This window comes from Octodon degus, unplaced genomic scaffold (assembly GCF_000260255.1).
Source record: "Octodon degus isolate 3935 unplaced genomic scaffold, OctDeg1.0 scaffold00084, whole genome shotgun sequence".
NCBI classification, from domain to species: Eukaryota; Metazoa; Chordata; class Mammalia; order Rodentia; family Octodontidae; genus Octodon; species Octodon degus.
Window position 1 is genome coordinate 4,012,837 of NW_004524660.1, and position 11,678 is coordinate 4,024,514.

General features: G+C 41.2%; 1 protein-coding gene across 1 annotated transcript in view; it reads left to right on the forward strand.

Moving 5' to 3' along the window:
- Nucleotides 1–11,678, forward strand: part of Vav3 (vav guanine nucleotide exchange factor 3) — a 347,338-nt gene that overhangs the window by 309,899 nt on the left and 25,761 nt on the right. Inside the window, exons 19-22 of the mRNA XM_023721699.1 lie at nucleotides 533–598; nucleotides 6,304–6,338; nucleotides 9,467–9,583; nucleotides 10,138–10,225. Of these exons, the coding sequence (XP_023577467.1) occupies nucleotides 533–598; nucleotides 6,304–6,338; nucleotides 9,467–9,583; nucleotides 10,138–10,225 (306 nt within the window). The remainder of the gene's footprint in view (nucleotides 1–532; nucleotides 599–6,303; nucleotides 6,339–9,466; nucleotides 9,584–10,137; nucleotides 10,226–11,678) is intronic.

The following is an 11,678-nucleotide window of genomic DNA, read 5'->3' on the forward strand; positions in this document are numbered from 1 at the left end:
TCTTCCTTTGCGAACGCTGCCCAGAGGCAGCACAGAGCTCTCCAGCTGGAGGTGTGGGCTGGAATTCTGCTTCTGGCCTTTGTCAGCTCTGTGACTGCGGGTAAAATACTTTACCTTCTCTACATCTCATCTTCCTCACCTATAAAATTGGGATAACGGTGGGTCTACCACAGAGGATCACTGTGTGGATCAAGCACAGTGTTGCGCGTCTGGCACACAGCGATGTTTCCGTATGCATTAGCCATCCTTAGAAGCCATCTCTACGCAGGATTGAGGGACGGAAAGGTCATGACGCTCAATGGCACATTGAAAGATGTGAATTATTTTATCACCATTACCTGAAACCACTGTAAAGTTTGAAATGTAATAAGAGGAGCCCTGTTGCTGCTGGCTGTCCCAAGACACGGTGAGAGCCTGCTTAGCACCGGATGACCAAGGGAGGGACACTGAGGAGCTGAGGTAACAGCGCCAAGTGAGCAGCGCTCTCCCGTCACCGCGTGCCCTCACCCTTGGAATTTCTTCTCTACTTTAGGGTAGAAATTTAGCCTCGAGAGAGGTGGGATTCTTCCCCAGCGATGCTGTGAAGCCCTCCCCATGTGTAAGTACTACTTCTTTATTTTTCTCTTGCTCTCTTTTCCTTTTGAGGCTGTGATGAGTTGTGCAAGAATGTACAAAAGATGCTGCCATGTCACTCATTCATGTTAACAGTATTTTCTCTGAAGGATCTTGTCCACATCATTACCATGGGCAGAAAATATTTTCAAATGTTAAGTAAATATATGCAAGGAGAAAATTTAATTCGATTTACAAAATTAAGTCGTTAAAGAATTTTAGAAGATATAAGGCAAATCTCTGGATTGGACATATTGTTTAAGCACGTATAATCTATCCCAGCCACTTAGGTTAGGTGCATGGTAACGCAACAGACGTCATCTGGTGTCTTGGAGAGCAGGCTCAGCAGGGAAAGGCCCACGAATCCCGCAGTCAGATCTTTGAATTTTGTGTGTTTTGGTGTGCTTTATTTAATACCATGATGACATTTTCCAGCAACATCAAACACATGAAGGAAAATGAATTAATGTTTATTCAACTAAGATAGGTGAATGTGACATAAAATATACTTTCTGGTTCTTCATAAGCTGCTAAATTTTGCTGTCATGAATTTTACATTATAGTTGTAGATTGGGGTAGAGTTTTCCAAAAAAAACTTGTGATTTTTTTTTGAGAATTTATTTGTTTATTTATTTTTAATGAATTTAGGGTAGGGCCTACAGGGTCTCACTACATACATCAGACTCATAGCGATTCTCCTGTTTTCAGCCTCCCAAGAGCTGGGATTATAGGCATGTGCCACCATGCCCAATTTCAATCATAGTCTCTGCATGCCCTGAGGGCGGGACCAGCATGGCAGGCCGGGGATTGAACCCATGTCCCCTGCATCTGCCTAAGCAGGTGCTTTAATATGCTGAGCTATTTGACTGGCCCTCCCAAAACCTTTTTAAAGTGTTCTAAGTCCAAAGCAAATAAAAACTTCTACTAATATGGTGAAGTTGATTTCTTGGGGGGAAAAAACCCTCAAAACTCTGATCTTTCTTGCTAATTTTCAGTAGTTTCTATATTGCTAAAATAAACATTCTTTTTATTATTAAAAATGTACATGTTTTCTACCTTTGATTTCACAGTGTAATCTCTAATATATTTTACTGCCTTCTAGCTTTATTATTTTCAAAAGCAGAAGAGATGCAAAGAGGATTTGCTCTCCTTTTGGTTTTGTGTTGTAACGTCACTTGCTCTGTCTTGAATAATGTTATAATTTTGAAGTTGAAGTGTGCTACTACTCTTGTTTAACTAGATAAGCAAACGTGATTTTTTGGTAAGTTGTCTGCCATCTATGAGCAAGATGCAGGCTTCCTCTGTAAAGCGCTGACTCCCGTGTAGGCATGTGGCAGGGATGAGACACATCAAGATGTTTGGGGGCCGAAAGGCGTCACATCCAGACTTGGAGCATTTCATATAGCGAACGTTCTTGACGGTCTGTGGCCTCTTGAGAATGGCACGGAACGAGCACTTGCAGTTTTGTTTTAGAGAGTCTGGCATGAAGTGAGTTCTTGAAAGTTATTATTGAGTGAACGAACAAAGGAGCAAGAAATGTAAGCAGTTGTATAGTAATGTAAAATTATATAATCAAATAAATATGATCATTTTATAGCTTAAAGTTAATAAGTAGCTATTACAGTTTTACTGCTTAGTTGATGAAATTGTGTTTGTTTGTTGGTTATAGGACAAGTTAAGTGAAGATAAGTAGGAAGAGGAAGAGGAAGGATAAGACAGGGGTGTGGAAAATGCTATTGTTTTGACCCTGGAATATATTATTACCAGAGGTCCAACGGTAATGCTGAATATTTTATTTTGAGCTTAAAAATTATTTACCAGCATATGCCATGCTCGTCTCAAACATTCTGGTGTACACAGGTCAGAACCTAGAACTGGCAAAAACATGAGGAACACAAAAACGAGAGTGTATTTTGGGAAGTTTCATGACAGGAAGCAAAGCCTGGTGCTACAGCACAGCACAAACTCGGTTATCTTTTTGCATCTAGGAGCCCTCAGGGGAAAAAAAATCTCACAGAAAAATAGACTGCCTACTTTTGTCTTGGCTCTGAATTGGGCAGGAAAAAAATAAGAATGCATTCCCCTGAGAATTATTAACTTCACTCTAAAATCCATCCAAATGTCAACCTGGAATCTCTCCTAGCTCTGTGATCTCATAGTGTATGGTAGAAATACATTTTTAAATTATTCTATCTGGATTCCCATGAAAATAAAGGTTCTTTCTGGATTGGAGCCTCTTCACATATAGTCCTCAAAGAACTTTCACAGGCAAAGTCTAGCAAATGGATCCACCATTGGTAATCATTAAATTTCTAAGAAGATACACCATTTTAATTCAAGGTCAGCAGGTAGCACTAGACTATTTAAAAAAATACTGGACCCCTCCTTACAGGACAGCAGATACTAAAATTACTGGATACTAAATTCAAAATTTCATATTTAAGGTGGTTGAAGATAAAAAGGGGTTAAACATCTAAGAGGATCACAAGACACTATTCAAGTCAGCATATTTCAGACATACTAATTTAATTCAGAGTCTTAATGACCACGTTCTGTGCCACATCAGATACCGTTGTGAAGAAAATTAGAAGAAATATATGAAGAAATTTCTCAGAATAGTTCAAAGAGATTAAGAAATGGAAAATGTAACAGAGAGTGAATAGGATTCCCATACATTTAATAGAGATTCGAGATAATCGTGCTGAAGCAATAGTCAAGTAAGTAATAACTGATCTCTTTCCAGAACCTATGATTAAATTAATATTAAGAATCAAAAAGTATATTAAAATTAATCGACATCTTGACACACTTTAATGAAACTTCAAGATGTTAAAGACAAAATATAAAAGCCAACCTATAAAAGAGTGCCTATAAATAGTTGGTGATCCAATATGTGAGGAAAAGCAGCAAGTTTCCGCAGTGGAGAATGTTGGTTAGCTCCTGTCACACCCAGCCTTCCACAGGTAACAGCTCTGCGCTTTGGACACAAGATAGAAATAAAAGCGTGTCTGTGAAGGCACAGGCCGGGACCCTTGCAAGTCGGCCAAGGGCATTTATTGAGTGAGTGGCCTGGTTCTGTGGCCAACTTGCGGGCACATTAGTTCTGGCATGTGGCCTTCGGAATGGCTGAAATTCATGCAGAAACCATGTGACACTTATGGCTTGGAGAACCAGAATATGGAATCTGATGCAAGCACAGCAGCTGGAACCGAAGATAGGAACTCTTAGAAAGGGAAGACTGTGAGGCGAACCTCCCATTCCGCACAGAGCCCCTCCCTAAGCCTCTGGTAAGTGGTGGAGTTGTGAACTGTGTGGCCCACGCTGAAAGCACGAAACGGGATTCGGCAGTCGCTTAGCATGGGCGGTGGAGACTGTGGTGTGAAAAAGCACGTTCGTTGCCGTAGAACAGAACCCGGAATTTCAGTCTCACAGTGTACCATCGAGGCTTGTGGACACCATCCAGGATTTGTCATGATGCAGGAACTAGGAGCCATGAATCACCCTGGAAAGGAAAGGCGCCTGAGGGAGATCCAGCTTGAGGTGGCCGCGTGCTGGTGTCAGCAGGGAAGGGTTGCAAAGGCAGCCGTTAGAAATGTACGGAGGTGCGTTCACAGGGAAGAAGTAGCAGGAAGCCTGGCCAGAGAAACAGGGCCTGAGAGCAAGCACCAACCAGACTTTCTGAAACGCGGAATTATAATACTTGAAAGAATAAAACACGTTGAATATTTTAAGAGAAGAAAATTGCTGTTTAAAGGTGAGCTCTCCTGCATGGAGACACTTCCGGTCAAGCAGAGAGACCATTTCTCGTTGGCCCACCTCACTTTACACGATGCACTCAAGAAGAACGTGTGGGAGCCAGGTGCCCAAGAAGGGAGTTCGAAAGTACTGTTTGTCTTTAGCAGAAATTTAATGATACAAACTGTCTATGGAGATGACAGGAAGTGACATTAGGGAATAATCCTGATCATACACTCAGAGATGAGAGGATTCAGAAGGACAGCGTCTGGAGTCTTCAATAGAAAGCGTCTATCAAGACCGGGATCTGAAGTACACAGAAGACAGATAGGGAGGGCCCGTGACAGAGGAGAATGGGACCCCACTCTGCGTGGGGATCGTGGATGGGAAGGTGCTCCTGGGTCTTCACATAGAGACTGAGGAGAGGGAGAGCCCCAGGAGAACGCTGCAGGCCGGGACAGTCTCAGTTCTCTCTTCTGCCTGAATCATACATCACGCTTCAACTTTCTGGGTCTCTACCGATCAGAAGAGTCCACAGCGAGAAGCTATGTTAAAAATCTGAGTCTGAGTCAGAGTCTCTGTCTCTGTCTGTCCCTCCCTCCTTTCTTCCCTCCCTCCCTCCTTCCCTTCCTCCCTCCTCCCTCCTCCCTTCTCTCCCCCTCCCTCCTTCCCTTCCTCCCTCCTCCCTTCTCTCCCTCCCTCCTCCCTTCTCTCTCCCTCCCTCTTCCCCTCTTTCTCTCCCCTCCCTCCTTCCCTCCCTCCCTCCCTTACTCCCCATGGAGTGTTACAGGCAAGGTAAAGAAGAAAGATTACTCTTCTTTCTGATTTCAGGAACCATATATATCTTATCTAAAACAGAAAACATTGAAGATCAATTTTTATTTGTAAAAATAAACTATATGAAAAAAAATTGCAGAACTTTAATGGATATTTTACCTTCAGTAATTGTTATGTATTATGATTTTATAAAGTATTATTAAAAATACATAACTCAGAGGATTAAAAATATGTAAATATTAATAGCTATAGGAATGTTCTGACCAGAATAGTATTTTTCAAAATGTAAAACTCTAGAAGAACAAAATTATATTAATCTGTTATGAAAATTAGCTTATCTAGAGACATATTGACTAAATCTCTAAAATGCTGTAACCTATGTTAAAAGTAAAGGTAATAAAAATTTTTCATCAACCAACATAGGAAAGCTCAGGAATACTATACAATGTATACATAAGAGACTTACATGATTCATGAGAAATTTCTTAGCACAAGAAAATATATCCTCCATCTTTTCCCAGGAACGTATAAGTTGTCCCCCTCTCTGCAGTTTGTGCTTTGTTGTTTCATGAATACCAGTAGACCTTTGGGCTTTGTTCATTTCCTAGTGGGCATCAGCACCTAGAAAATGCAACCTTTTTGTCTTGTGCAAAGCCCTATCGGAGAAAGGGGAAAATGGCTATTTTCCATGTTATTTCCCTGAAGAAAAGGTTTCTAGTTGTGAGATGTTAAAGACCAGAAAAATGTAGACTCTGTGTAACCCGATTCAGGCGCCCTCCGCACAGAGCGTTTGTGCTGCATATTTTCCCAAAATGTCTTGGAAAGTGAAGCACTGTGTGGCTACCTTAATCTTATTTTCATTTTAGTTTTCTATGGGAGGATTACATTGCCTTAAAAATAAATATTGGAAGTTTCTAGTTTGTATTTTCCTGCTATCTTCTCTCTTGGAGATACAGTGGCAGTAAAATGAATGAAAGAATGAATTAAAGCGAAATGAATTATTTTCTACTTACCTGACATGTGCTGTGATTCATTCTGTGTAGAACTGCCCGGGGATAGTTCTAGGAGTGTGTCACTTAAGGGTTTTATAGAGCTGAGTCAGCGGAACCGAATTGATGATTGATTTCTAAAAGCTTCCCCTAAGTAAACTTAATCTATTTTTGCCTTTTTATATTTTAGGTGCCCAAACCAGTAGATTATTCTTGCCAACCCTGGTAAGTATTAAAAATGTTTATGTGGCTAAGTTGAAATACTGTACCTCAGCTCGAGGATGCCTTCGTCGTAAACTGTTGCATTTCCATTTGGCTTGGCCGACGGTATTTTCGCACGTAACAGACACCGTCATGAAGCCCTGTTGCCGACCTTCCTGTGTCTGTAGGGCGCGTGGTGTGTGGCTGGCGTCTGTGACCCTGAGTGCCCTTGACTGGGAACCGCACGCTCGTGTCGCAGCCACGGAAGGCAGGGAGCGCAGGCAGACGGGCACCAGTGTGCAGAAAGGTGAAGTCCGTTACGCGGGAGCGTAATGACAGCCGAGTCCACTGCTTGAAGCAGAGAATTAGCCCGTGAGGCTAGTAGGTCTTAGAACTGGAAGGTACAACCTGTGATGTAGCAGTGGTGCCGTGTGCCCGCGTCTGGTACGGGCCTAGCAGAGAGCGCTTTTCCCTTGGAGGCCGGAAGGACAGTTCACAGACTCACCTGCGAGGAGAGGGTGATTCTTTTCCTTAGATATGTTCAAGTATAAAAGTTGCACTTGCGCTCCAGAGCAGCCGTAGCTGTCGCCATCACAGACTTGCTAGCGCGCCTCGGTTGCGGAGGGTGTGTCCAGTGCGCACAAGTGTTCTTTCTTTTGTTTCCCCTGTAGTTTGGTGAGGCAGATTGGGCAAAGGCACTGTCGTAGTGCAGATAGCAGTGGAAGGCTAGCGTGTGCAGCCCCAGTAGGGGCAGGACTCCAGGACAGCTCTGCCCCTGCCGTGCCCACCCAAAGCACAAAGCTTGGCAGTGTGCTTCTCACTCACTTGTGCCTCCTTCAGTTTACATTTAGTTCCTCTTAAAATGACCAAATGTGAGGGTTTCCCAATATTTAAATGTGTGCATGCAAATCAAAAATGAGGATGCAAATACAAATGGAAGATCCTGAGAGTAGGCACTGTAACTCAGTGTCTGGGTGTAGACAGCACCGAGTTGTCAGCTATTTGTAACATGATTTGATTGTTTTCTGTTGTCATCAAAATATGCAAAACACGAGACCAGCTTTTCAGTGACCAGGAATTGGTTACCCCAGACGTGGTCCTTTCTCTCGCAGGCCCGCTCCCCCTCCACAGTCTTGTCCATCCACCCTGTAGCCTTCATGCACCCCTGTGCTGTGTAGCTCCAGGATGGAGTGCTGAACTTGCTCAGGGAGGTGTGACATGTCTATAACAGAAACGGGAATCCTTGCTACCTTTTTACCTGATGTAAGACTGTCCTGAGGTCCTAGTTTCTACGGGATTTAAAACTGCAGTCTTGACAGGAACTAAATTAGGATGCTGGCGCTAACAGCATGGACCAGCAAACCAAGAAGATAACAGGAGCTGAAAAAATCATGAAAGTGTAGTGACAAGGTTTCTTGTTTCCTCCTTCCATTGTTCCCGGAACTTGGCTTTATTGTTACGAAGGTCTTGGTTGTAGAGATGCATACTAGTGCTGCAAAACTACACAGATCGGTGAAATGAGCTCAGTAGGCGCCTGGGGGCCAGTCAGGGCACAGAGGAGAGGCTTTGGACCCTTTGTTTTACGAGGGACCTTTGTCATATGGGAAATTCTACTGAACATGTGGTCAGTTAGAACAGTATTATTCAGAATGGTAAAAAAAAAAAAGAGGGCTGGTGAGATGGCTCAGTGGTCTAAAGCACCTACTTGGAACAAGCTTAGCAAAGCACAGGGACCGCGGTTCAATCCCCCAGCACCACATGCCAGCCAGCCCCGCCCCCTGGTGGGCTGAGCTGGCCACACACACACACACACAAATAAAATTAAAAAAAAAGATATTGAGACAAAGGAAGAGCTTCAAAAATAGGAAGTAATAAAGATACTTCATGGTAGAATTGTAAAATTACTTTTTATTCTCCTTTAACTAACTTGAACATTTTTTTTTTCAAATTAAGCAGACAGTTTCATGTGCAATGCCTTCTGCTAAGGAACAAGATGGTCAGCTACACCACACACTGAAACTATCAATCTTAGGTAGACTAAAATGTTTAGAAAATTGCACTGAGTAATGGCATGATTATTCTCAAATACATATCACCAACTATATTTCTGTTTTCTATTTCCCCCTTTTAGGTGTTTCCTCATATAAAATGAATTTTGTTTCTTATAACAGCCATAAATTAAAATGTAAAATCAAGGTGATTGTCTTCAATAATCTATGTTTTAGGACTTCAAAAGACAGGGAAATATTTCAAAACTAAGCAACTCTGAAAATTGGTTAGCAAAATTGTGGACTGTAAGAATTAATATTATACCCAGAGAATATTTTAAAATAATTTTAATTGTTACTAGATCCTTAAAAAGATGCTTGTCTCAGTTACTCTTCTCTCATTTCTGGGACAAAATACCTGACACCCTAAGTTAAGGAGGGCAAGATTTTCCAGCTCACAGTTAGTGGAGGTTTCAGTCCACACTCAGCTGGCTCCAAGGCAGAGTGGCGCCTGGCAGAGGGCAGCAGCTCATGGCAGTGGAAAACAGCAAAGAGCAAAGGGAGGAGCAGCAGCTGCAGCAGCCAGCAAGCCCCTCTCCCCTCCTTACATTGTACACACCCATAATCCCAGCAGTGGCTCATGAATTAATCGCAGACTCTAGAAGCTGCCCCAATGACTGCATGAGGCTTTGAGGGGACAATTAGACACAAACCATAACGATGCCTGAATGAGATTTTGTAATATGCATAAAAGGGGTGTGTGTGTGTGTGTGTGTGTGTGTGTGTATCTGTATCTGTCTGTCTGTCTGTCTGTCTTAGGCAGGTAGTCTCTCCCACAGCTCTTTTCCCTAATTACCCCTAAATTCTCAACAATTATCTTTTCTGATTCAGCAACTACTGACCCTTCTCTTTGTCCCGTTGATTTGTTTGGTAAATATTTACTAACCAGTTATTATGTATTAGGCATTGTTCACTTGACTGTTAGCTTGTAAAACATTTGTGTTTGGATGTATTAGAAGACTTTTTAATCTGAATTTTTAAAGAAGAGCAATTAGCAAAAACAGCCCAGATCTGCCGCTAAATTAAAATCTTGACAGGTTTGTATTAGCCTCTGTTGTCTTTCAAGTACATTGTTAAGATTTTCTGTGTTATTGTTTCTTACAGGTATGCTGGAGCAATGGAAAGATTGCAGGCAGAGACTGAACTTATTAATAGGGTAAATAGTACTTACCTTGTGAGGCACAGGACCAAAGAGTCAGGAGAATATGCAATTAGCATTAAGTAAGTAGGACAAGCACTTTTACAGAAATAGATTTCCTGTTTTCATAATTGCATAGAGCGTCTGATGCGCATCATAGTGAAGTGGAAAACTGAGGTTCTAATTGCTGCAGAAACCCTGCATCTATCCAGGCAGTTCATTAATACTTGAAAATACCTGTTACAAAACAGTCGTATGTGTTATAGGCTGCTAATTGGCATATTAGAATCCTTTCATGATATTATATTTTGTTGACTTGATGTGTGTACGTTTCTAGTAAATTCTAAGAGTATAAGTTACTAGACTGTCTTGTTCTATTTTTGCCTTCTCAAACTGAACTAAGTAAATTAAACAGAACAATTGGTCAAATCCAAACTCCATCTCAACTCAAATATTAGTTGTATTTTCAACCGATCTAGAAAATATATTTGGTTAATTAGCTGATGTCATTGTATTGGCATAGATATATATTTTGTCTTCAGAATTCTATAATGTTATCGGGGCATGCCCTCTGGTAATTATTGATTTCTACTGATTAAAAACACATTTATATTCAAAAGTTATTCATTGCCCACAGGTACAATAATGAAGCAAAGCACATCAAGATTTTAACAAGAGATGGTTTTTTTCATATTGCAGAAAATAGAAAATTTAAAAGTTTAATGGTAAGTATTGATTATTTCTGTTCGATCTATGAGGTTTTCTTTTCTTGTTAGAAAGGCCAGTTAAATTTTATAGTTTCTTGGATACTTTGCTTAGTGAAAATTTATTTAAAAGATAGTCATAGTGTAAATTTTGTAATGAGATTCCAAAATTTCTAACTTTAAAAACCCCAATTAAGTTTCCTGTTGTTCACATCACTTTTCACTGCATTTTAGGTTTGCAAGGTTAGTTCGTATCTTAGATTCTACACTGTTGAAGACCCTTGGTGTAAGGACAGCTTCACATAGCGACTTCCCATCATTGGGGCGAGTCTCAGCTGGTGCTTGGGTGGAGCCCTGCAGACTTGTGCTGTGCCTTTTGTCCTTCCTTAGTTTACTTTGATCTCCTCATTTGGCCAAAGGAAGGCATTGTCAAGTATGACATTATCGTTAATAAAGTGCCTGTCACATTCAATTTCATTGCATCAATGTGCAGTGGGAAGTCAGAGTGGTGAGATTCCTTTCTTTCACTTTTCTTGCTTTCTGAATTGTGCAGGTAAGCGTACGCCCCCTGCTTTCCACACAACAGTCAATATTTAATAGAAATTGTATATTTAAGCGGAAATCATGTAGTTTATAGATTGCTTCAAAAGAGCAACAGTTGCTTGACTGATTCCTATAACCTTTAAAGAGCTGGTTGGAGAAGAGGGAGGGAAGGGCAGGGGATGGACAAAAGAGCTCAGATGTATTGTGCAGGTGTACTGAGTGCACGCAAAGAGTGTGAACACTGTGTACTGCACGTGTGTCAGGATCAAATAATTTTTAATAGGAAGCTGAATAAACGATGTGAATTGATAATCAAAAGTTAGTTTCTAGTTTTATTAGTACATAGGAATATTCTATATATGTCATGAATAATGCATAATCTCATATATGCTAATCATGCACATATGTCATATATGCTAATAAGGAAAACATCATTACTTTCTTAAAGGTGGTCTCGTGTGTTTCTCTAGTTAGGGAATTTTTTTGAGATAATGAAGAATTTAGATATAGGACATTAGATACATTTGCAGCTGCTACGCTTCTTGAGTAGCATTGGGGAAGACCGCTCCCTGATTGAAACATCAGCCAAGGGCCGGATGTAGCTCGGTGCTGCAGCGTCTGCCTGGCAAGCACCATGTCCTGAGTTCAATTCCCAGTACCAAAAGAAACAAAAAGACACTCACTATGTCCTTCTGGAAAACATCAGAAAGCACTTTGCAGATGTTAATGTTAAAGCCGAGCGTAAGGAAGCTGTCCAGATTAGCCCAGCATCAGTGCCTTCCCCTAAACCTGGGCCCTGTTTCTAGACAAGGGTATGTGTTATTATTTCTGCCATTGTTTTTAAAAAAGAAGCATTTTTCAATCACAAGCTGGGAAAACTGTTTGCGTGAAAGTGAAAATAGACTTTCTGACCTGAAAGACACCATTGCAG